Here is a 26,158-nt window from a genome sequence, read left to right on the forward strand (position 1 = left end):
GTGGCTCTGAAAAGAGCCTTTGGGTCTTGGTAGAATTTGCCCCAGGACGGGAGGGGCTGGCCTAATTCTTGCTTCACTGAACGGCCACGGGGGCGGCAGATGACTTCATTATCATCTTCGAAGACTTGGTGGCCTTGCTCGTCCCGCTGCCTCCCTGCTTGCTCGCGCCCGCGCCACTGTGCAGCACTTCGGTCTTCTTGGGCAGCAGGACGGCATGGATGTTGGGCAACACTCCGCCCTGCGCGATCGTCACGCCGCCCAGCAACTTGTTCAGCTCCTCGTCGTTGCGCACGGCTAGCTGCAAGTGGCGAGGAATGATGCGGCTCTTCTTATTGTCCCGGGCCGCGTTGCCTGCCAGCTCTAAGATCTCGGCTGTTAAATACTCCAGCACGGCAGCCAAGTACACCGGCGCTCCGGCGCCGATGCGCTCAGCATAACTGCCTTTCCGCAGGAGCCGATGCACTCGGCCCACGGGGAACTGCAGCCCGGCCCTTGAAGATCGAGACTTGGACTTCGCACGCGCCTTCCCGCCAGTTTTCCCGCGCCCAGACATCTCTCTTCAAACACTTCTTTTTAACGAAGCAATAAAAGGTAGACAACAGCGCGCCTGAAGTTCTTTTATACGTTTTCCCAGAGACTTTAGCTCTCCGCGATTGGTCAAAGACGACAGACCAATAGGAAGAAGGATTCTGTTTCAGCCAATAGGACGGCGGCATTTGCTGCCCGCACAAAAAAAGCCTCGTGTTTTCAATGTTTGCCCCATTCCTTGAGTACTCACACCTCTGATTTGTTTTTATAAATATTGCCACAGTATGGAAGAGCTGAAGGTCCTGCAGTAAATCGCACCCATGACGAGGTGAGAAACCTCTCCAGTCTTTTTTGCACGCATATTTTGTTGAAGAAACTCAAGGTGCGGAGAGGGCAGAGGAGCACTTGTCTGAAAATACCCATGGAGATTTGTACCCGAATAAAGATTTGAACAAACGTCTCTAATACTTCTCGCAATCCCCTATACATTGCTCCGCCTTACTCCCAGCCAATATAAATTTAAGTCACAACTGTAATAATTGTTCAAATAATGTGAATAGTTTCGATTTGTGGGATAATAGAATATTTTTTTAAAAAAATAAGTGTAGGTTGCAACCGTGTGACAAGAGAGAAAGTGATGGAATACTGCTTAAAATGTCCTGCGTCTCCAGCCAGCTAACCAGAGCGCGCATAATGAGGCATTTATTTCATCAGGCCACCACAGTGCTTCTGCGGTAAGCCTCTGGAAAGTGTAACTCAGGGATTCTGGCTCAGGGAAGTCGTAATGCCACATCTGGATGAAGCAACTCGCAGAATGATTTTATATGCAGAGACACCATAGAGCTCCCTGTAGCACTGCAGTTTTCCTCACATTTATAGGAACTTCTTGCCTTGTCACCGAGTTTTGATGAAAACATACAGCGAAGAACCAGATAATTCACACTGCACGATCTCACCAAATGGAAAGCCGAGTTTTTCATTACCTCCCCCGCCCCCGACACACACACCTTCAGTCCTTTGTGGCCAATCGTCTTCAATTTTACCGCGTAATATTCAGATTATGCAATTTAACTGCTGGTTTAAAAATCAGCTCCTCTTCGTTTGTTCTGGCTGGCTGGTTGATGAGGTTGAGCGTATATTTTGTTCGTCGTTGGTATCTTGGTTTCTAGTAGCTTGGTGACAAACTGGTTAGACTTTTTGATTGCTGTTCGTTTACGAACTAGCGGTATTTAGCGTTGGTGTTTCTTATGTGTTTAAAATGCACATCTAAAACCGAAGGAAATAATTTGGGGGAATTAAGAACTGTGATGTAAACAGGGGTGCAAGATATTAACGAAAGCAAGGAACCCATATGTAGATGAAAAATCGTTCATGGCCTATCTCCCCCCCACCCTTGCTGACAAGTGTGGGCGTATTAGGAAAATGGGGAGGAGATGCTGTTCTTTATGCGAAGTCTGTAGTGGGTTGCAGTAGATCAAAAGGCACAATCAACAAGTATAAATAAATAGCGTTAAAGGGGATTTTGAAAGCTAAGGGTGAACTGGGTGAGATGTTGGGACCTGAGCGTATTTCATGTGATTTTTTTAGTTATGAGAAGCAGTTGGTGGAGCGATTTAAATAGGGGATGGGGTAGGTTCCCCTTTCTCCCTATATTAGTTTTACAGTCTTAAACCTCACTTCCTTCCCCCCCCCCAAAAAAAATGGCTCAAAGGGGAAATGCAGAGAAACTGAATAATGAATCTTTCTATTGTTAATAAAGAAATCAAATTATGAAAGAAGATTCACCGGGTGTAGTTTGTTAAATTGCTGTTAAAGGCACAGATTAAGATGAGTAGCCATGTTCATCTGTCAGAAGTAGAAAAGAGCAAGAGTCTTCAGGCTTCTTGGCAACCTTAGATAATGTCACCTATCTTTTTCAGGTTACTTTAGCATGTGCAAATAGAAGAAGAAGAATTGCAGATTTATACCCTGCCCTTCTCTCTAAATCAGAGACTCAGATCAGCTCACAATCTCCTATATCTTCTCCCCCCACAACAAACACCCTGTGAGGTGGGTGGGGCTGAAAGGGCTGTCACAGCAGCTGCCCTTTCAAGGACATATATATAATTTTTTTGGCCACTGTGTGACACAGAGTGTTGGACTGGATGGGCCATTGGCCTGATCCAACATGGCTTCTCTTATGTTCTTATGAATTCAGAGGCTTGGAGTGGCAATCATTGAAGTCGAAGCTTAAGCTTATCAAAAGAAATAAAGTTTACTAGAAAACATCAGGATAGGGTACTTCGGATAAAAAAGGAAAAACAATTTAGCATACCAGCTAATCTAACTATGTATCAGCCAGTATCATAATGCCCCTGTATAAATCGATGGTGCGGTCTCATTTGGAGTACTGTGTGCAGTTCTGGTCGCCGCACCTCAAAAAGGATATTATAGCTTTAGAGAAGGTGCAGAGAAGGGCAACTAGAATGATTAAAGGGCTGGAGCACTTTCCCTATGAAGAAAGGTTGAAACGCTTGGGACTCTTTAGCTTGGAGAAACGTCGACTGCGGGGTGACATGATAGAGGTTTACAAGATAATGCATGGAATGGAGAAAGTAGAGAAAGAAGTACTTTTCTCCCTTTCTCACAATACAAGAACTCGTGGGCATTCGATGAAATTGCTGAGCAGACAGGTTAAGACGGATAAAAGGAAGTACTTCTTCACCCAAAGGGTGATTAACATGTGGAATTCACTGCCACAGGAGGTGGTGGCGGCCACAAGTATAGCCACCTTCAAGAGGGGTTTAGATAAAAATATGGAGCACAGGTCCATCAGTGGCTATTAGCCACAGTGTATGTGTGTATATAACATTTTTTGCCACTGTGTGACACAGAGTGTTGGACTTGATGGGCCGTTGGCCTGATCCAACATGGCTTCTCTTATGTTCTTATGTTCTTATGTCTCTACATGGCTACATTTTACAACCCTTTGCCTAACAGTTCTTCTTCCCGAGGAGCATTTCGCCAGGAAGAAGAGCAATTCAGCTTGCATACAAGATCAAAGCATTTCACACCTAATGTCCTTTCTGACCAATGTTGTGTTTACATCTTTGGTGGGCAAAGAAGACTGCATATAATTGGGTTTAGGTTACAATACATCATTTCTCTTTCAGGTAAACAAACAGTTAACTCTGTAAGAAGAAGAAGATATTGGATTTATATCCTGCCCTTCACTCCGAAGAGTCTCAGAGCGGCTCACAATCTCCTTTACCTTCCTCCCCCACAACAGTCACCCTGTGAGGTGGGTGGGGCTAGAGAGGGCTTTCCCAGCAGCTGCCCTTTCAAGGACAACCTCTGCCAGAGCTATGGCTGACCCAAGGCCATGCTAGCAGGTGCAAGTGGAGGAGTGGAGAATCAAACCTGGTTCTCCCAGATAAGAGTCCGCACACTTAACCACTACACCAAACTGGCAATATCACATATTGAAATGTGCATAGCTTGTATTCCAACACCAAGGCCATTCCAGCAGCTGCAAGTGGAGGAGTGGGGAATCAAACCCAGTTCTTCCAGATAAGAGTTCATGCACTTAACCACTACACCAAACTGGCAATATCACATACAAACTTGCCTGTTTCAGGAAACTGGGGAATAGGCTTGCACCTTCAAAAAATTGCTGTGCCTTTAACAGTGGAAAAGAGCTAGAGTCCAGTAGCACCTTAAAGAGTAAAAAAAATTTGTGACAGGCAGGAGCTTGAAAGCCATTTGCTTGAAAGCTCCCATGCTGCCACAGCTTTTGTTAGCCTTTAAGGTGCCACTGGACTCTTGCTCTTTTCCACTGTTAAAGGCACAGCAATTTCTTGAAGGTGCAAGCCTGTTCCCCAGTTTCCTGTGATATTTGCACATGCTAAAGTAACCTGAAAAAGATAGGTGATATTATCTAAGGTTGCCAAGAAGCCTGAAGATACAGCACCCTGTCCCTTCTAGTAGAGGCTTAATTGGATGCTATTTATGAGGTGATATGGCAGTATCAGAAGTGGTATCTCTGCCTAGTCTAGGCTATAAAAGAATATCAGCTATTGCGGAGAGAGTCACCTCCCCAAGCTTTAAAAAAAAGTGGGGGTGGAAGTATGGTTGCTAAAAGCTTGAGCCTTACACTGGAAATCCCTGGTACAAATCTTGCTCACCTCCGCTGTAAACAGTCTTCTGTCTTTTGATACCTATCTGCCTCCACTGATAAAAGGATAGTAGTAGCTTACTGTGCAGGACTGCAAGAAGAAGAATTGCAGATTTATTCCCCGCCCTTCTCTCTGAATCAGAGACTTGGTGCTTTTAAATTGTGGGTGTTACCCTTCCTCCTTCCAAACTTTCTGAAAAAATCCCAGCTGAACTCTGACTGTGAACTGTGTGCAGGGTGTGAGAGCACTTCTCCCATCACCAGAATCCTCAGCAGACAAGTCACTGTAAAGATACTTGGGGGTGGGTGAGGGATGGATGGCAAACACTAGATAATTTCATTCTGCACTTGAATGTCTCTGTGACTGTTGCTATAGTGTTTCATCTCGCAGAAGAGCATCAAAGCCCACTTGTTAGCTGTCAAATGGCTAGAACAAACAAGGCTTCTCAGAACCTAGCCAGCCACAGAAAGACTCTTTACCAACTGGCTCATAAACATGCTACTGGATGTGTAGAAGGGCAAGCTGGGTACTCATTTTACCGACCTTGGAAGGATGGAAGGCTGAGTCAACCTCGAGCAGGCTACCTGAAAACCCAGCTTCCACCGGGAATCAAACTCAGGTCGTGAGCAGAGTTTAGGACTGCAGGACTGCAGCTTTAACACTCTGTGCCATGGGGCTCTTTAAACAAGATATTGCAAATATGCTAATCTTTTAAGCATGTTTTAAGTTTCTTTTAAAAAAAAATTGTGTTTGTGTCGTTTATAAAGTTTATATCTCTGCTGCTTAGCATTACATTTAATGACACTCATGGCCCAGCCCAACAATCTGTCATTTATGTCAAATCCAGCCTTCATAACAAATGAGTTTGGCACCCCTGAATTATATTGTGGCTGCTCTGTGGTAACAACGAGGGTTTCCTCTTTGAGTTTGTTCTAACAAAGAAAGTGTAAATTTTGGTGGTTGTTCCCCACAGTTCTAACCAAATAAAACCGTGCAATCAAAAATGCCACTATTAGTCTATTATCAGTTACGGTAGGAACAGCAAGCTTTTGAAGTACATGGCATTTGAGACATGGCAGGAGCTGATTAACTTTACAGCTTGTCTTTTCATTTGTTCCTTCCCTGATAAATGTGCTGCCCTTTAGTATGTTCTACCTTTTAATAGAGGCTTAATGGTTGAAATGGGCAGCTGAGGATTTTCCTGGCATGGAGGTAAAGAATATTCTATTAGTTTCTAGTAAAGGGAGAAGACATTCCCCCCTCCCCCGCTAGTTAGTAACACTACAGAGGAAATGCCTAAATTAAGCAACTAACACTTGAATCTTTGTCTGGATTAATGACTGTTCCAGTGGTGTATAGCACTACAGGAAACCTGAGTATCTTAGTCTAGCAAATGCAATGCAGCAACCAGCCATGTAGCCTCCTGGTGCTAGTTGTGCAGACAGAATTGCTTTATAGGGCCCCTGGTGGCTTAGCAGTAATGCAAAGCCTGCTCACCTGCCATATTAATACTTAATTAGTCACATTTTACCACGTTCCCATCACTCCTCAAACATTCCAGCTGTCTTCAACCAGCTGCCTCATTAGCCCACTGCACTTCAGTGTCAGCTAAGGAAAAAAGGAAAGGTCCCCTGTGTAAGCACCAGTCGTTCCCGACTCTGGGGTGACGTTGTGGCTACCTGAAAACCCAGCTTCCACCTGGGATCGAACTCAAGTCGTGAGCAGAGCTTAGGACTGCAGTACTGTAGTTTTAATACTCTGCGCCACGGGGCTCCTTGGTGTCAGGTAAGCAGTCCAGTAAAAGGTTATGAACAGGCTTAAAGCCCATGGAAACTTTCAGTCGTCAATTAGATCAGAATATACAGTCCCCTCTCTCCTCCCCCACTGCTTTCATTACAACTCAACCGCACAGTTAAGGAAGGGAATTACTATAAATAATGCATTGAAATAGCGCTACAGGAAGGAGATGAATGTTCGCTGTATTTTGAAGGATTCTTCCCTGAGATTGCGTTTGAATTATGCTTTCCTAAGGCTAGCAGCAAAAGTGTTGCATGGGACCACTGCAGTAGATGCTAAATGTATAGTTATAGTCTGTGTAGCTGGAGAGATGCTGACTGCTGGGCCGCTCTTAAATCAGCTACTTTTTCTTTTCCTTGCTTTTCGACACTGGCATCAGTTCAACAGGTACTCCAGGTTCCCTGGAGGCATTTTCGTGTTAAGAAAAATTGCTGATTTTCTACTCGCGTTCCGCGGAGACAGACTAATCGGAAGCTGCCTAAGAGCCTCATTAGCTCATGAGTAACGAGGGGGGGGGGGATCTCTAATATTTTCCGCGTCCCTCCACATCGTTTCTCCTTTAAGTTTGTCTAATTTGAATATCACGCGGCGAAGAGGAAAACGATTGGCTTGCAAAACACTGAAGGAGGCGCAGCTGTTCCAGAAATGCTTTCAGTTTTCAATCGGGTTAGAACTTCCAGTGGGTGCCCTCTGTCCATTCCCCACCCCAAAGCTATAAAGCTAGGGCACGACGTTACTAGAAGGCAGCGAAACAGAAGTACAAGAAAATGACGTGGCGTCTTATGTACATATGGAATAAATTAAACAAGTTGTCCCCCCCCCCCCCAGCTTTCCTGAACGGGAATTTGGGTTATGTTTTTCAGAAGCTCAAAGGCAGCATAAACACTGTATTGGTCATATACAATAAATGCTTTATTAAATACGCTCTGGTTAACTGGAGAGATATTTGGACGGCTGGGGAGCCCTTAAATCTCGAGCATTAGGATCGCTTCCCTTCCCCCTCGGCCCTACAAAATTAAACCCGTGGTGGATATAATCTACCAGTGGCAAAATGATGGTAATTCCAGGCACTCAGAGACCTGGGTGGGGGGCTGCAGTGGAAGAAACCTTTCAAGAACAAGTCAACTCAGGGTAACGACTTGAAAGGTAAGGTGAGAACAGAATCAGAGACCCTAGACAAGAATTGCTTTCTGCAAATAAAAATGGTATAGAATGTGGGACCCGAAGTGGGGAGTAAGATGAGTAACTCGCACAGCCCGAAAGGTGTGCGTTGCAAGCGCAATAATTTATTTATTTTTTAAAAAAAATACTTTTAACTTCTGCCTGCACTGAAGGGCAGTTGCCCGAGCATTCCCTCTCCATCTACAGGGGGCCAGACTGACGCATTCAAGCCCGACCCCTCTGCCTTTCCGCACCTTGAGTTTCTTCAGCAAAAGAATCCGCATCTTTAAAAGACTGGAAAGGTTTGTCACCTCGTCCTAAGTGCAAATTTACTGCAAGACCTTCAGATCTTCCATAATGCGGCAATATTTACTACAACAAATCAAGGGTGTAGTTATTCGTCGGATGGGGCAAACGTTCAATATATACTCAGTTTCCTGCAAGCGGGTCTTTACACGAGGCTCTTTTTGCGTGGGCGCCAAATGTCGTTGTCCGATTGGTTGCAACAGAATCCTTCTCCCTATTGGTCTGCCGTCTTTGACCAATCGCGGAAAACCAAAGTCTCTGGAAAAACGTATAAAAGAACGTCAAGCGCGCCAATGTTTATCTTTCATCGCTTCGTTGAAAAGAGGAGTTTGAAGAGAGATGTCTGGGCGCGGGAAAACTGGCGGCAAGGCACGTGCGAAGGCAAAGTCTCGCTCCTCAAGGGCCGGGCTGCAGTTCCCCGTGGGCCGAGTGCATCGGCTCCTGCGGAAAGGCAGTTATGCTGAGCGCATCGGCGCCGGGGCACCAGTGTACTTGGCTGCGGTGCTGGAGTATTTAACAGCCGAGATCTTAGAGCTGGCAGGCAACGCGGCCCGGGACAACAAGAAGAGCCGCATCATTCCTCGCCACTTGCAGCTAGCCGTGCGCAACGACGAGGAGCTGAACAAATTGCTGGGCGGCGTGACGATCGCGCAGGGCGGAGTGTTGCCCAACATCCATGCCGTCCTGCTGCCCAAGAAGACCGAAGTGCTGCACAGTGGCGCGGGCGCGAGCAAGCAGGGAGGCAGCGGGACGAGCAAGGCCACCAAGTCTTCGAAGATGATAATGAAGTCATCTGCCGCCCCCGTGGCCGTTCAGTGAAGCAAGAATTAGGCCAGCCCCTCCCGTCCTGGGGCAAATTCTACCAAGACCCAAAGGCTCTTTTCAGAGCCACCCACCCAGTCTAAAAAAGAACTGTTGTCCCTCTTAAGTGTTCTGGTGTCCAATCCACAACACAAGATGCTTTAGAAAAAAATCATTACATCTGAGTTCTGGTAAATGGGAAGATTTTATTTTTAAAAAATTATTGGAGTAGGTTGACAAAAGAATGGTTTACTGGTCTCAAGTTTCTCCTTTAAGAAATTCCCAGCAGTCAGTTACCCTAGCAGGTTACTTAATCCACTTATCAGAAAGGTGCAGCTTGCACAAGGAGTCCTTTACTGTCTTGTAGTGTCAACTGCCACCTCATTACAATATCTTAAGGTTTTAAGGGCTGGCATTCAACCCCCCCCCCCCATTAGTTTTAGAAAAAGAAGCCATTTGCTTGATGGAGTGAACATTAAAAAATGTGATCTGACAACTCACCACTTAGTTTGTAATAGTGGTCAGTAAGGCCACCCACAGGACTCACTCTAAACATCCACAAGACCACTATCTCTGAGCATGAAGACTTCAATCTGAGCTATTGTAGTGAGCGGGAACTCAGTTGCATATTAAGCCATACCCTGTTGCCAAGTCAGCTGGAACTGCATTCCTCAAAAATAAAGCCCTGGTAGGGAGTACAATTTGATAGTAAAATTAATCCTCCATAAATATGTTGTTTGTAGAATCCAGCAGTAACTGGCTGCAACTGACACGTGTGGAAAGGAATTGCACAAGGGCCATGACAAACCTGGAGCACAAAAGACATTTGGCCCTGAGCTCTTGCCAATTAGCATTCACAGCTTAATTTGAGACATTCCTCTTAGCTTGGTAACAACATGTTTGTAACCCTCTTTAGCCATCTTCCTTTTTATCTTAGCCCAGTGGCCAGGGCCTGTGCTAGGCTTTCTGGTGCCCTAGGCAAATCACCCACTAGCACTCCCATTATTTAAAAAATATAGGGAAAATTAAGAGCACCAAACTTGAAACTTTTCACATTTTTAATTTACTGATTTTTAATTTTTTTAAAAAAGATGTGGTAAATTATATTAAAAAATTGTGAGAATAAGTGCTTGCCAGCAACGCCAGGATGGAGGGTGGCGTGACAGGATGAGGTGGGAGGCCAAGTTGCACATTGGGGGTGGGGGTGGCTTGGCTTTGTTTGAGGGCAGCTTGCTGGTGGGAGAGGATGAGGCAACAGCAGTCAGCAGCCACAGTACAGTCATGGGTCAGGGAGGGGGTGCCCAATGGTGACCCCCTAGGACAGGGAACACTCTATGCGAGTGTCTACTTTGCCTACTTGCGTGGTAGATAACTCACTGAAAATGTCAAGACAGTGTGCGTCTGCAATAAAAAAGGCCAACGCCATGCTGGGAATTATTAGGAAGGGAATTGAAAACAAATCAGCCAGTATCATAATGCCCCTGTATAAATCGATGGTGCGGTCTCATTTGGAGTACTGTGTGCAGTTCTGGTCGCCGCACCTCAAAAAGGATATTATAGCATTGGAGAAAGTCCAGAGAAGGGCAACTAGAATGATTAAAGGGCTGGAGCACTTTCCCTATGAAGAAAGGTTGAAACGCTTGGGACTCTAGCTTGGAGAAACGTCGACTGCGGGGTGACATGATAGAGGTTTACAAGATAATGCATGGGATGGAGAAAGCAGAGAAAGAAGTACTTTTCTCCCTTTCTCACAATACAAGAACTCGTGGGCATTCGATGAAATTGCTGAGCAGAAAAGTTAAAACGGATAAAAGGAAGTACTTCTTCACCCAAAGGGTGATTAACATGTGGAATTCACTGCCACAGGAGGTGGTGGCGGCCACAAGTATAGCCAGCTTCAAGAAGGGTTTAGATAAATATATGGAGCACAGGTCCATCAGTGGCTATTAGCCACAGTGTATGTGTGTATATAAAATTTTTTGCCACTGTGTGACACAGAGTGTTGGACTTGATGGGCCGTTGGCCTGATCCAACATGGCTTCTCTTATGTTCTTACTCCCACGCATCGGCCCTGCCAGTGGCTCTCAAACATATTCAAGTGGGAGCCACTTCTAAACATCATCATTTGGGAACAGGGTTGTCAACAATCAGGTAGGGTCTGGAGATCTTCCAGCATTATAACTGATCTTGGCCCAAACCCGTTTGTACATCATGGAAATGATGTATGGCAGACAAAAAAGACCTGGGAGACCCAAGTTCAAATTCTCTCTCTGCCATAAAGCTCAGAGTAATGTGAAGCCAACTTCAAGAATTTCCCAGGCTAGAGTAAGTAACCCTATTACAGTACCAGTCTCACAGGGCTTTTGTCCATGCCAGTCTTATGATCCCCAATGAAAAAATGGGTGGGGAGAAAGACTAAACAACCTGAAAACTGTAATGGAGCTTGGTGGTTTGGTTTATGTTATTCTGAATTGTATTTATTGGCAAGTGTGTATTTTGAATTTTTCTCATAAGTAATACTAGTGTTTTGTGTATTATTTATGTATTGGAGATATTTAGCACATTGTTATTTATGTGTTGGAGATATTTAGTACATTGCTTTCATTTTACAAGGGAGATATTTGGTGTTTTCTGGTTGTTTAGTCTTATGATTCCCAACATAGCCTCTTTTGGATGGCCCTTTTCCTCAGCAGAAAAGCTGGTTGGGTCCACTCCATTATCTAGGTCAGGGGTGAGGAATCTCTGTCCCGAGGGCCATATGTGGCCCTCAAGGTCACTTGGTGTGGCCCTTGGGGATTGCTGGGCCGAACCAAGCCATGTGGCAGCCTCTCTGTGAGATTGTGAGGCCCAGCCACACTGTGCAGCAGCCTCCCCAGGGCCAGGCAGAGATCACAGGACCCAGATGCCTCCCAGGGGCCTGGCTTGCCAGCCAGAATTGCTGCAGGGCCTGGAAAAATTACTGCCACAGTTCAGTTTGCACTTGATTATTCCAGATGGTGTGGCCTAATATGCTAATGAGTGTGTGACCTAATATGCTACTGAGTTCCTGCTGGGCTTTTTCTACAAAAAAGCCCTGGACCTAGGGCAGCGGGCTGTGTGTGTGTATGCTAGATTAGGCTCTCCCCACATGACTTCAAATAGAAAAACAATTATTTGTATTAATTTTGCCAGCCTGAATCGTCCTCCCTTGGCGGAACACTGTTTTATAAATTGATAATTTTTTAATAGCCCGTGAATGACGTTATAAATATCCATGTGGCCCTTGGCAGAAAAAAGGTTCCCCACCCCTGATCTAGGGAATCCCCCAACTCACATATTACATGGGATAAAATTATTTGTTAGGTTTCTTTGTTCACCAGGCACGTAACAGCCTGGAGAGAGTCAAGCCTGTTTGAGTCGTGACAGAATTAGGTGGTAGCATGGACCACACCATCTGAGACCATACGGGAGGGGAGATTAATTTTTTTAAAAAAGAAAAAACTCCCATGTAAAGGCTCCCTGAAAATTAAAATAAAAGCATGTCAGGAGGGAAATGTTCTACTCTTGGCCCATGTCTGCCTAGCTAGTTTTTCTATATACGGGGAATTGCAGAACACTGAACCAAGTGATCCTATATCTGCAAAGTAAAATGGTGTAGTCCATCCTGTCACCTCACCTGCTGAATGCCTAGACTGTGCCATTGTACAAAAAAGTTGACCTTCTTTTCCCCCAGCTTTGGATGTGTATTATAAAGATTTAAAAGTGTGGGATCTCTTCCTTGGAGTCTCATTACCATGAGTTCATTCTGTAACTAGAGGGAACTGAAGTTGTTTCTCTGTGGCCCACAAGATGTCACCATTAGTATTTGTGAGGTTTCAGAAAGCATACCTTGTGAGGTTTCAGAAAGCAATTCTCACTTTCCTGAGAAACCTTCCCTACTAGAAAGCAATTCTAGTAGGGAAGGTTTCTCAGGAAAGTGAGAACAGCATTCAGTTCAGAGCATGGTAGAAGCCCCAAAATAACTTTGCACCTTATAACAAAGAGAAGAGCGCATATGTTTCCTCTTTATGTGATAGAATGTCAGATACACAAAGGAAGCTGTGTGAGATTAAGATGTGCATCTTCTAGTAACTCTCTTCTGATTCTCTCCTGCTCCTTACATTTTCAGGTTTAGTATTGTGGCCTTATCCAGGAAATGGGAACATAATGAGACCAGCTGCCTGCCACAGGAAGCTGCCTTATACTGATGCAGACCCTCTGTCCAACAAGGTCAGTATTATTGTCTGTGCAGACTGGCAGAGGTTCTGAAAGAAGAGGTCTTTCCCATCCCCAACTGCTTGGTCCTTTTAACTAGAAATGCCAAGGAGCTGAACCTGGGACCTTCTGCACACCAAGCAGATGCTTTACCACTGAGCCACAGCTCCTTGAGTCACAGTTGTAGCCCACCTTTAATCAAAGGAGAACAGAGCAGCACATATGCTCAGTTTTAACCTCACAACAACCCTGTGAGGTGGGATAGGTGGAGCACGAGTGTGATTAGCCCAAGGTGGTACAGTGAGTTTATGTCTGAATGTACCATTCTAACCACTCCACCAGATAACACAGAAAGCAAGAGTCAAGATTGTGCTGGTTTTAATCAATACAGCCACCCAGTCCAGGTTTTTTAAAAATGAGCTTGCATTCTATTGGCACACAAAAAGGGGAAAAATATCTAAGCTGGACAGCCTGGTTTCTTTCTCTTGATAGTTAGGGTCATGCACAAGATCTTCTTTCCCATCCAAGGTCAAATGCTACAAACGAAGTCTAGCAAGGTAGCCCATGCAGCACAACCGGAGATGTGCTGGTCCTCCAACACAGAAGAAAGCATGGACTTTCTGCCCTGAGAAAGAGGCAGACAGGAAAACACACAGTACAGCCTTACTGTAAAAGTCCATAAACACAACCTGCCCATTTTCATAGTGCAGATACACTTGTATTATGCTGGGTAAAGAGCTCAGACGGGTTGCATGAGATGTGTGAGCCAAGTATCTGCTGCTCTTGCTAAATGCCATGGCCCAGATTCCTTCCCTGGGGATCAGATTGACTGGCCTTTTCCTTGGCACAGACTCTAGAGCGACCCCAATAGCCCATGGCCCATCCTTAACCACCTCAACTACCCAGAAGTGATGCCCAGAGGTGAATCCTTGGCTACTCAGCAAGCAGCAACTGCAGTCGAATCTCCTGGCACCAGGGAGGTCTTGTTGGATAGCCTCTCCCCATCTCACACTTTTGCCACTTCTGGAGACAATCAGGCAAGGATGAGCTGTCTCTGCATCAAAAGTCACTGAAGGGGGAGACACACACACAAATATAACAACCAAGCAGTTTAATGGCTGAAGAATTTCTGACATCCACAGAAAATATCCTGAGCAAAAAAGCAGACTTTGATATATATGCAAGAATGGCAGTTTTAACAGGAGACTTCTGGTACCTTAAAGACTATTCTAGCATAAGCTTTCTAGTCCACAATTGGGGGAGAATCTGTCTTGATACAGAGGTACTATGGCTCAGTGGTAGAACATCTGCTTGGCATGCAGAAGGTCTCAGGTTAAATTTCTGGCACCTGCAGTTAAAAGGATCAGGGTAGCAAGTGATGTGAAAGATCACCACCTGATGCGACCCCAGAGAACCGCTGCCATAGTAGACAGTACTGACTGATGGACCAAGGGTCTGATTCAGTGTAAACCAGCTTCATGTGTTCAAAGGTGGCACAAAACTCCTGTTTATTTTTGTTGCAAGATTGTTAGCTGCTGTCTGGAGAGGCAATTGTTCTCTTTTTTGCCTGTCATTCTGAAAAGTATCATGGATACCACCAGTAGTGTAAAATAAATGGGATCATATTCATAACAGGTGCAAACAGTGATTAAGAGAGAGACGAAGGCCCTGCTTTACAGCTCACTTTAGGTATGGACTCACTAGAGTGGCATGAGGTAATCATTGCTTTTCAACCCTGATCTGCAGTACAAAGACTGCAGTAAAACTGTTGTAAGGACATCTAAATTCTACATTATATCCATTATTGTTATGACCCAGAATGCATTTCTAACTTGCTGTGGGAGCCCTCTATTTGGGGAGTCAGTGGCTTGGATTCATCAGAACATTTCTGTTGTTGACTTTCTGCCTGCAGAATGCAACTTTCTTGTATTCCCCACTCCTTCATCAGCCCAAAATGCTGCTCCCAGTGATAGAAGCCACATAAGCTGCAATCTTCTCCTTGGAACTCACTCCTTTGCATCCAAGTGTGTGTGTTGTGGTTATAGTACGGGATCAGCACAAGGCCAATCTATATTCAGATCCCTACTTGTCCTGGAAGGACACTGGATAATCTTGGACTAATCATTCACTCTCTCACACTAACTCGCCTCACAAAGTTGTTGTGAGGATAAAGCAGAGGGAGGAGGAATCATGTATGCCACTCTGAACTCTGGAGGAAAGAGTGGATAAAAATGTGACCAAATCAATCAACGCCTTCTATCAGTGGACAAACTGTCCTCCCTTCACAGCATGGGACCTCCTAAGAACCTGCCCATCTTTCCATTCCTTTGTGTAAACATTATTGCATTCCATCCTTCTCCATCTCTAATTTGGATCAAACTTACATGGTTCAATAGTTGGTGCAAGAATTGGAGGTTCTGTGGGAGGAAGAATAAGACAGGAATGAAATCTTCGGGACCACAAGGTTACCACATTGAGTAAGCTGTTTTCTCCAACTGAGCACAGTAAGGGGATGCCAACTGCCTGGAGAAAAGAAAAAGTCCTGTTCCTTTAATAAAGGCTTAACGGATGTCGTTTATTTTCATGCCACGAAAAGTACTGACTGCCTATTTCTGCATATTAAACCAAGGATGGGACATTTATTTTCCCTGGCCAACTATGAACTGTAGCCACAGCACAGAGGGATGAAGTTTAACTTTTGTATTGTGCATATTTGTTCTGGAAACTGAAGGATGCTGTGAAAGGAAAAGCAAAAACAGAGATGTTATGAAAAAAATGTGGGGAAGTCTGGAGTGTGAGAAATTCTTTAGAGAAGTTGCATCAGGTTTGTGTTTTTCAAATGAGAGTTGCTGAGAAGGAGAGTGTTGAAAGAGTAACGGCAACCAAAGAGGGGAAGGGGAAGAAAACGCTGTGAGAGCAACCTGAAGATCTAATAGAAGACAAAAAAAGAACCAGAGGGTTTAAGCTGTCCAGAGGGCAGGTAATGTGAACAGCAGAGCCATTAGAAAAATCCTGGAATTCATCAGGAGCAAGAAACAAAATCCTCAGGGCACTGACTGGTAGTCAGTTATTTCACACTCACACATCCTCTTCATGAACAGGAGGGGAAGGAATACTCCGATTAACAAACTGCATAGAATCTTTGTAGGGTTGCCAGGTCCACTTCAATAAATATCTGGGGAATCTGGGGATGGAGCCAGGAGCAAGGTTGTGGCAAGCAAGGTTGAACTCCAATGGGAGTTCTGGCCATCACATTTAAAGGGACCACACACCTTTTAAATGCCTTCCCTCCACTGGAAATAATGGATAGTGGCACCTGCTTTGGGGGCTCATAGAATTGGACCCCTTGATTCAGTCCTTTTGAAACATGAAGGGTGTTTTGAGGAGAGGCACTGGATGCTATGCTGCAAATTTGGTGCATCTACCTCAAAAAACAGCTCCCCCAAAACCCCAGATACCATGGATCAATTCTCCATTATACCCTATAGGAACTGGTCTCCATAGAGAATAGTGGAGTGTGCAACAGGCATTCCCCCCCCCCTTTCTAATGACCCTGAAACGGGGGGTGAGCCTCCAAACCGTGGGACCCCATGAACCCACCTGGAGATTGGCAACCCTAAATATTTATGAAATGTGCACAACTCCCTCCTCACAGAGAAGGCCCCCAGTTCTAAAATCTGTCTAGCTACAAGAAAAGCAACTTTCCACAAAATAAACTTTGATTCTAAAGCTTTTAATGGCTCAAAAGGCACTTTTGTCAGAATCTGCAATAACAGACTCCAAGTTGGAAATCTGTGTTTTATTGGTGGGACTAATTGCATAGTTCCTTTCAAAACCTTGACATATTTACTGGTAGAAGTACTATCCAATCCTCTATGCCCCAGGACAGGTGGGGCTTTACCTGCCTTTTTGGGTGTTTGGTCTGAAATCCCTGTTTCCACCCTTCATGCAGAAACATAACCACATCCCTAGGGTGGATCTATCTTCCTACTAGACTCCAGAAATCTTGTAGTACTAGTGCCCTTTTTTAAAGGTAGACCACATATCATTATAAGTACATCTAGTCCACTATTTTCTTAAAGAAACAAGAACTCTCTAAGTCAGGCTGCTCAACTTCCATGCTGTTAGTCGGATCCAGCCCAGGTCTGGGTACAGAATGGAGCCCAGAGCCAGGAGATTCTTGGGAGGAAGTCGCCATAAGAGTGCCTACTGACATATTCACCAGTTCTGAAAACCACAGACGTCATGGCCAGAATACATCAATTAAAATTTCCTCCACACTTTCTCTCTGTATTTTGTTCAGTGCCCAGGTGCTTAGAGGAGTCAGAGGAAAGGCATATAGCAGACTTTTCAGCCACCTGTGTAGAAGAGCATCTTCACCCTCTGTCTGGGCCTTGAGGTATCTTGATAGGAAATCTGAGTACCTGTCTGATGCAAAGAGGTCAATTATCAGGATACTTTAGCGACTTGTGACTTCTCAAAGCATGTCCTCGTTCAGAGACTATCCTTCCTGTTCTGCCAGTCTGCTTGAGTATTTGCCAAACCCTATGTGTGTTCCACCTTTAGACCTCTCAGGTGCAATTCTGCCCATTGGAACAGGTGTAGTGTTTCTTTGTAAAGAGGAACTGCTCTGGCACCCCCTTGATGGTTCATGTGGGCTTTTGCTGTCATTATTGGTCCTTCTCACCAATACATACTTGTCTTGGATCAGTTTGTGGAAGGTGAACAGAGCTGGTTTGATTGCTCTTAACTCTAACTGCTTTATGCTATTTGACCTTTCTGAAAGATCCATTTCCCCTGGGCCACTTGATTCAGGCAGTGTGCTCCCCAAAACCTTCTCCTGGCGTCTGTGGCAACTACAGTGTGAGGTGACTGTAGAGAGCTCACCCCTCTTGCCAGGTTTTCCCTTTGGGTAGTCCCGGAGCTGCCTCCTGGAGAATCTGCTGTCCGCAACAGCAGAGGTATCTGCCTGCTCACGAGCGGAAAAAACGCTGGGGGTGTCCCATCCAAGGTGGTCTCCAGGCCTGTAGGAACTAGTCTGCTGTGGAAGAACTAAAAAGGATGTGTAAAAATGGCACATCTTCCCATGCCTACAGAGTAGCTTGGAGAAGGTGAGGGGGCCTACACAAAGGGAAAGGTTCTTGTGAAGGGGCTGCCCAACCTGCTGGCCATCCTAGCAAAATCACACCCTTGGGAGGGGTTAGCTCACCTCTGAGGGCTGCAGAAAGGCTCCCCGAGCACCAAGCAGCCTCTGAGTCACAGCGGTGAAGATCAGCAGTGGAGAGCCACACATGGCTGGTAGGCATTTGATTAAGTCTTAGAAAGACTTGTGTCACTGGCGGCAATGGGGCTGGGAAGTGCTCCGGAGTCTTGGACCTTCTTGCTTTAAGAGGCACAGCAATTACAGTTTGGGCCTTCCACTTTCCAGTATCCAAAGCCTCAGATGAGGAGGGCTTTACATTGGACTGATTCTTTTTTGTGGATCCAGATCCCTGGACCCTTTTAGATTTGTCCACATCCATGGTGCGATTGGACTCCACCAGAATGCGGAACTTGGTGCGTCTCCTTTTTTAATTTATTTTCTTCCTTGATAGCCCCAGAAGTGGAGGTAAGCTTGAGTGTCTTGCTGGAGCTGGAAGACTATCAATGCCTTGCTCTGCCCCAGAAGAGTCATACAAAAATTTGCATAGCCCTGCTTGGAGAGGGAGGAGGCATGACCTAACCAGTCCAGATGACTTCCCCCACTGAGGGGGAACCACTTTGCACTGAACCAACTGCAGTTTCTGAAGGATGGACTTGGCTGTGGTTCTCAGTTCAGCTTTGGGCTTCCTAGCCATTTCTCTCTCGCATCTGGAAAGAGAAAAATGACTATTAAAAGAGAGCACTGCTCTAAAGAGACCACATGCAAGTCCCCGATCATGAACACATGTGAAGTTGCCTTATACTGAATCAAACCAATGGTCTATCAGAGTCATTATTATCTACTCAGAATGGCTGTGGTTGTCCAGTGTCTCAGGCTGAGGTCTTTTACATTTCCTTGTCCTTTGAACTGGAGATGCTGGGATTGAAACTGGAACTTTCTGCATTGTCACACACATGCTCTATCACTGACCTACAAGCCCTGTCCTCCCCTCCCTCATTAGACAACCCCAACTCCTTTTCTGCCTACTTTTACCTCTTAACTGCCAGTCCATCTCCTTGAGCATGAACCAACTATGTCTCTGCCAAAATAATAACACCTTTAACAAAAATAGAAACTAGATCATGCCATAATTTCAGTGGGACTCTCAAAATCCTTTTGCTTCCCTATGAGAGAAATCCAAGAGGAGAGAAGATTACTATTCCAGTGGTCACTGGTTCCTCAGAAAGACTAAAGCTCAGTTCTCTTCCACATCCTTTCTCCTTGATGTGTAAGAGGAACAGAGGCCAGGATGGAGTTCACATATGCTATTCTGTTCTCATGCAGGGAAAGAAGCAAATTTAGCTCTCAACAGAAAGGATACTTCAACTGCAGGATTTTGCACATTGGGGGTTGCTTGATCTCCATCATTACTTAACTTGGCTTCCATTCACGCTTTCTTTTCTAGAGAGCCATGACTGATATGCATTGATGGGACAAGTACTTTCTACAGTACTACAAAACAGAAGTCGTTTACCTACTTGCTCAGGAAGGTCTCAATGTCCTAGAGGTGAGAGAAAAGAGATCAGCCTCTCAGGCCACACACTGGAAACCATACTGGCATGAAACATTCCTATACACAGGCCAGCTAACCGCCAATGCGTACGACAAGTAGTAACTGAAACTGTGTACCTATGGTGTTCGCTGTACAACACAGATTCTGATACTGGGCACAAATGCCAGCATTTAGAGAATCTCAGATTAAAATATTAAAGAGGCAAGACTGGCTCAAAAGCAACAAGAAATGCAAACAGAAGATGCACAAGTCATTTCCTTGGTGGTTTAGGGTGGCACATAACAGGCTTCCGAAGACACAAACGATCTGCTAACTCACACCATTTTGATCTTTGCCACAGTAGATGCAGCACACCCATTCCTATTCTGGTGTCTTACATGGAATCAGGTATCCTGATTGTCTCAAGGTGATGGTCTTCACCTTATCTCTGGAGTGGAGAATAAAAAGGCTAGATGGACAAAAGATATGATCCAGCATTTGCCAAGGGCATTCCTGTCCAGGAGTTTCTCCCTCCAACCCCATCCTAGGATTGCTGGCAACTGTCAGGATGGTCTCTTTGGACAAAAAGCCAGACATGATTGGCTAACACTGACTCAAACAGTAGGACATGTGAACTTGTTCATACCAGCTCTTCTTCTTTTTCTGCACAAAGGAGCTACAGGCATTGGCTCACCTGCAAGAATTCAAAGGCTGGCTGCAGGCACTTGGCCCCCATCTCTCTGATCAGCTCGGTGAGATGGGCACTGTGCTCCAGGGTATCACTTGCATTTTCATCTGCCATCTGCACAGTTTTTTCTTCTACATCTCTCAGCAGCGCCAACAGAGTGTGGACTTCTTCCTTTGGAAATCCATGTTCTTTCTGCTCTCTAATATATATGATACTCCTCTGCAGAAAAAAGACACAACAAGGGAAAAAGAGAAGGGCAGTTTTGCTAAAACTGAGAAGGAAAGAGTCCTTGGGGTTGAAATAGATAGTTCAGCAAAAATGTCAACTTGATGTGACAGGGATGAAAAAGGCAATCTCCATGCTAGGGATAATTAGGAACAGGATTGAAAATAAAAATGCCAGTTTTATATTGGCCCTATGGTGTCACTCCATTTCGAATATATGCAATTCTGGTTGCTGTATATCAACATTGTAGGGATGGAAAAAGTATAGGGTAACTAAGACAATTAAAGATTTGGAGCATCTTCCCTACGAGGAAAAGCTGAAGAGTCTGGAGGTTGGAAAAGAAACAACTAAGGGGAACATGATAGAGTTTATAAAATTATGTATAAAATTATGTATAAGGTAGAAAGAGTGGACACAGAATGCTTTCTCCCTCTGCCAAAATACTAGAACTCAAGGGCAACCAATGAAATTAATAGGCAATAGATTCGACAGATAAAAGGAATACTTATTTACTTAACAATTGAATTGTGGAATTCACTGCCATTGGAGGTAGTGATGGTCACGAGCAACGTAAGTTTTAAAAGGGCATTAGACATATTCACTGAGGAGAGGTCCATCTATAGCTACTAGCCTTGTTGACTAAAAGGAGCCTCATATTTATAGGCAGTAACCCTCTGAAACCCACTACTATGAGATAGCATCAAGGGAAGGACAGCCTCTATGCCATGTTTGTTACAGGCAATGCATTTAAGTCTCTTATTTTAGTGGGGAAATTAGCTAAGAGACTTGGAAGAGAAAATTAGGAGCGAAGATCTTTGCTTTCAATAATACGGAGTTCGATTTTTCAGCCAAGAACAGCCGAAGCAATTGTTTCTTTTAATAGTGTTTACTTAAAATATGTAGCAGAAGGATTTATACACACACATATCTTTGTACAAGCAAACAAGAGCCTAAGAAAATAGAGGCTATCGATAGAGGAGTTCAAGGGTTGTTGAAGCGGGTAATATTCACCTGATCCAGAAAAGGAGATGTCCGTCCAAAGGAAAAATACACGGAGAGGAACATGAATGACCAGCATAACGCTTCCTATAGACCCAATTACAGGAGTAACGGGTGGTACAGACTGCAAATGGCACCCTACAGAATGCACACCGAGTGGGTTTTTGACCCACACTATATAGGGATTCGACGGATGGGGGTCGGTAGTTACCAAAGGGGCTTTGATGTTCCATTGATGGCTATCTTGAATCGCTATGCTGGGAAACTTCACACATTTCGCTAGGATGATAAGCTTGGAGGGACTGCGTAATTTGTTACCGGGTTTTGTCTGACACTCGGAAAAGGAATCAAAAGACCTTTAAGGGTAGGATCAATCAATCAATGCATTTGATTAGATTTAGCATGGTAGAGGTGATAGACTGGAGGAAGAGACAATTGGCGAGCAGCAGAAAATCAGAGTGAGAGTATTACTTACCCTCAGTTCTCATGTTATTATGCATCCCATTTGGGCGGAGGCACTAGAGGGGGAATGGGTGAGATTATGCTGAGAGACAGACTGCAGGCGCCAACCAAAACAAGCTCTCTACTGAGTCCATTCCACCTGTTTAGATGGAGGGTTGTCTTGGCCTGTCTTTGATCGGACTCCATTTTGTTTCACAAAAGTGGGAGACCCTCTCTCTTTATTTGAACTGAGGTACTCCATTTTATCAGGCAGCGCCTCCCAGTAACATGTTTTTGGCCCTCCACTGTAACTGGCTGGCTACTGTGTGCAATAGAATGTTGCAACAAGGGAACACTGGTCTGATCCAGAACAACTCTTCTTACAATGTTTTTATGGTTTCATCCCCTCCAACAAAGTGCACGTGAAGTGGGTAGTGCCACCATGTCTTTATTTTAGAAATTCTTATCTTCCCTTTCTTTAAAAAATAATCTTCAACACAGTAATGCAAGACATTAACTATAAATACAAATCAGATAGAGTATAATAGCACTAGAACAATTAGGTAAAGCCAACAACTGATCTCAAAATAAGCACCAAAAAGTTATCTTACTTAAATTCTAACAGCATAAGTAAACAGGACAATACGCATCTGGAGACTGAACAATTACAGGAAAATTTGGGTAGAAAGAGAGTTCCATACATTGCAAGAGAGAAAGTAAGGAAGAAGGAGGAGGAGGAGGAGGAGGGAAGAAATTGGATTTATACCCTGTCCTTCACTACCTGAAGGAGTCTCAGAGTGATTTACAATCTGCTTTCCCTTCCTCTCCACACAACAGACACTCTGAGAGAGAGCTTTGACAGAAACTGCTCTTGAGGAAAAACTCTGTGAGAACTGGTGACTGACTCAAGGTCACATCAGCAGATGCATGTGAAGGCATGGGGAATCATACCTGATTTTCCTAGATAAGAGTATGTGCACTTAACCACACTAAAAACTGACTAACTGAGAGAGAGAAAGAGAGCCTTTCTCTAGTAACTATCTGATGTCAGGAATATATGGAGAAAGGTCTTATCCGTTGATCTCAGTTGACAGGCAGGTACATATGGGTGTTAGCAGTTATAGAGAGAGTCTGATACTAAGCCCAAGGTCAAAACTAGCATCCTGAATTGTCCTAGAAAACAAATCAATTTTTGGAAAGTGGAATACCTTATAGGGGTGTATCCTGTTCAAAGGATTTGGGCAATTTAAATCAGCAATTAAAATGACAAAGAATAAAAACTGATTTAAATCACTGGTGTAAACTAAGTTTCCCTTTGATATTTCATTTATTTCATAAATGATGACACACACTAATGGGTTAATCAGACAACAAAAAACAAAATAAACAAATGTTGATTTGCAGTAAAACCGAGCATTCCCAGAACCCAGAGGGTATACACTTCTCCTTTCCACCAGGGGTGTAGACGGCTCAATTTCCCACAGGGGTCACATGGCTTAACCTGGTCCAGGCCCATACTTTGTAATCTATATTAAATTATTTCAATATGAAATGATTTCTATTTCCAGTAACCATATGCCATCAACAATTAATCTTGTGTTTTTAAAAATGCAATATCTGTTCTCTTATAATAGTCTGAATTTCAGTCACAGAAAGTGGGCTCTGTAAGAGGAGAGCAAAGCTGCCATGAACTTCCTCACTGAGATAATTTGAGTCAATATTTCATTTGTGTATGAAAGAAAATATTTTTCCCACTCACACTTTTCCTCACAGTTTAGGCTGTCACTGGGCCAAGGTCGAATATTGTGTTTCGTTGCTAAGTGGGGTTTTCCCCCAATATTCCCACCAACAAACAACTATTCCACTAACCAACTAGACACTCAATACAAATCTCCAGATGCAGCTAATGAAAAAGGTATGGTCACTAAAATTGCTGGGGATTATGGGATCTGCACAGACAAAAATGCTGGATGGAGAATATGGGAGGGGAATTGGGCAGAACTGGTTGAAAAAGCCAGTTGGGGCCAACTTATGGACTGTATCGCAGTGTCAGTAAGACCTGCCACTTTCTTAATGCAATCCTAAAAACATTTTCCTTGGAGTAAACCTCACTGAGTAGGATTCTGAGTGGATCTACATAGCACTGCACTGCCTGTCTCCCCATATTACAACACCACTGTTGATTATTCTAATACTATTATACAAATAATATGATATTGTGCCATGTTTATAATGGTTGAACTCAGGATTTCCCAAGGAAATCAAACTCATCAGAAGTTTGCCAGCTCCAGGTTTGGGTGGTGGAGTCTGAGTAAGGCAAGGTTTGGGGAGGGGCCATTTCAGTGGGGTTTAATACCATGAGGTCCAACTTCCAAAGTGGTCATTTTCTCCATGATCTATGTTGTCTGGAGATAAGCTGTAACAGCAAGAGATCTCCAGCCAGCACCTGGAGCAGGTGTGGCCAAACATGATTAAGAGCTACATAGTGTAAATGTCAGATGTTTGAGAGCCAGGATGGAGGAAAGAAGGAAGGAAATAGATGGGGAGGGAGAGATAGAAAGAAAGCAACTTTAAATGCATTTTCCAGGTCTCTGGCTTGTATTTTAAAAGTGATTTAAAGAGACAAATGCCTTCTCCAAGTTGGCTGACAGGTGGTGGGGGCTCCAGGAGCCACACAATTTGTGTGAAAGTGCGCATGTGGCTCCTGAGCTGCAGTTTGGCCACCCCTGACCTGGAGGTTGGCTACCAATTCATCAGCCTCTCCTGGCATGCAAAAAGGGAGTTAGATTTGGAACATAAATCATTTAAGCAAACACACACTTCCACTGCTAATCCTATGACATTTTATTCCAACCAGGGCTTTTTCTCTGCCTTCTAGACCACAATTCCGATCCATGGTTTAACAGTAAATTTTGGATTACCTCACTAAGTACAAAGGGAGGACCTCAGAAGTAGAATCCCTGAGCTCATGATGGTTTATTTAGAAAATGTGTATGTTGCAAATTGCATTGCCATCATTTGCACACTATAGTTTCAGAGGGGTCAGCTTATTGACACATATCAGGTGAGAAATTTCAGAATGTTGTGATAATACAGCCTGCCATTTCTTACTTATGTGGGTAATGTTATACTGAGACACAAACTACAAGAATTCATATGATCAAAGAAAGGAAATTCAAGGCCATCCGTTATTTTAATGTCCAAAACCCCACCAATAGCAAATGAAAATGACACTTACTATCACTTCCTTAATTGCTTTCTCATTATTTATCTTCTTTAGAATTTCATCTTTCTCCTTTTTCAGTAATGTCACATAATTTTGTATTTGGTCCTAAAAGAAATAAGATGCCTAATCATCATAAGGACAAGAACTGGTCTCATCAAGAGTATCGATAAAGTCAAGGCACATAAGGAAAAGTTAAAAAAAATGGTCCATTTAATCTAGATTAAAAAGCTAATTTGCAGTCAACTCTTGTGCAAATATACTTGAAAGCAGATCCTACTGTGAAGTGAATCTAAATCGGTTTCATCCTAAAGGCAGAGATTCTTCTTTTTAAAAATAGCTGCAAATAACTATTATTTTATCGTGCAAATAGGCCTGAAACGTCTTCGCTTGGTTTGCTCTTAATACAAAGTAGCCCATGACTTCTGTTTTTACAACTTCATACTGGAGCACCTGCTAAAACGTGTTTCGCCTACCTGGTAATTCTGGACCGCCTGGTCTATGGGAAGCGCCACGTGTGTCTTGTGAGCTTCGGAATCTTTGCAGATCGAGCAGATAAAAGCTCGATCCTCTCGGCAGAAGAACTGGAAGGCTTCTTTGTGCTCCCGACACACCTTCTGCGCTCCTTCGGCCTCACTCAACCGCTCCAGAGGGAACTGCTGGATCAGCTCTGCCACATTCCCCAAGCGCCGGTTTGCCCGGAGATCTCCCCAAGAGAAGGGTTTTCTGCACTCGGGACAAGACAAGACGCTGAGATCCGATCCTCCGCCGCTGTACCGGGTGATGCAGGCGCGGCAGAAATCGTGCCCGCAGTCTACGATCATCAGTGGATCTTGGAAATGATCCAAGCAGATGGAGCAGGTCGTTTCATCTCGGACAGCTGCGCCTGGATCCCGGCCCGTGGCCATTAAGATTGCCTACACGCGCA

General features: G+C 44.3%; 3 protein-coding genes across 3 annotated transcripts; 1 reads left to right on the top strand and 2 right to left on the bottom strand.

Annotated features, from left to right (window-relative positions):
• LOC132572329 (histone H2A-like) lies at nucleotides 1-612 on the bottom strand. Its single transcript, XM_060239247.1, has one exon. The coding sequence runs from the start codon at nucleotides 551-553 to the stop codon at nucleotides 74-76; it is 480 nt and encodes a 159-aa protein (XP_060095230.1). The 5' UTR covers nucleotides 554-612; the 3' UTR covers nucleotides 1-73.
• Nucleotides 613-6,228: 5,616 nt separating this feature from the next.
• On the top strand, nucleotides 6,229-8,838 carry LOC132572330 (histone H2A-like). Its single transcript, XM_060239248.1, has 2 exons — nucleotides 6,229-6,467; nucleotides 6,859-8,838. Exon 2 carries the CDS (start codon nucleotides 8,286-8,288, stop codon nucleotides 8,763-8,765), a length of 480 nt encoding a protein of 159 aa, XP_060095231.1. The 5' UTR covers nucleotides 6,229-6,467; nucleotides 6,859-8,285; the 3' UTR covers nucleotides 8,766-8,838.
• A 9,971-nt stretch (nucleotides 8,839-18,809) lies between these two features.
• On the bottom strand, nucleotides 18,810-26,158 carry LOC132571972 (E3 ubiquitin-protein ligase TRIM52-like). The gene is made up of 4 exons (XM_060238765.1): nucleotides 25,707-26,158; nucleotides 25,246-25,338; nucleotides 20,349-20,561; nucleotides 18,810-18,830 (listed from the first exon to the last, which is right to left on the bottom strand). Exons 1-4 carry the CDS (start codon nucleotides 26,136-26,138, stop codon nucleotides 18,810-18,812), a joined length of 759 nt encoding a protein of 252 aa, XP_060094748.1. The 5' UTR covers nucleotides 26,139-26,158.

Source organism: Heteronotia binoei, chromosome 5 (assembly GCF_032191835.1).
Source record: "Heteronotia binoei isolate CCM8104 ecotype False Entrance Well chromosome 5, APGP_CSIRO_Hbin_v1, whole genome shotgun sequence".
Classification (NCBI taxonomy): Eukaryota; Metazoa; Chordata; class Lepidosauria; order Squamata; family Gekkonidae; genus Heteronotia; species Heteronotia binoei.

Coding starts and splice junctions, on each gene's coding strand:
- LOC132572329 (XM_060239247.1), bottom strand. CDS start 553: ATGTCTGGGCGCGGGAAAACTGGCGGGAAGGCGCGTGCGAAGTCCAAG.
- LOC132572330 (XM_060239248.1), top strand. CDS start 8,286: ATGTCTGGGCGCGGGAAAACTGGCGGCAAGGCACGTGCGAAGGCAAAG.
- LOC132571972 (XM_060238765.1), bottom strand. CDS start 26,138: ATGGCCACGGGCCGGGATCCAGGCGCAGCTGTCCGAGATGAAACGACC. Junction 25,339..25,706: donor AGGCGGTCCAGAATTACCAG/GTAGGCGAAACA, acceptor TATTTCTTTTAG/GACCAAATACAAAATTATGT. Junction 18,831..20,348: donor CAGCCTTTGAATTCTTGCAG/GTGAGCCAATGC, acceptor TTCTCTTTCCAG/ATGCGAGAGAGAAATGGCTA.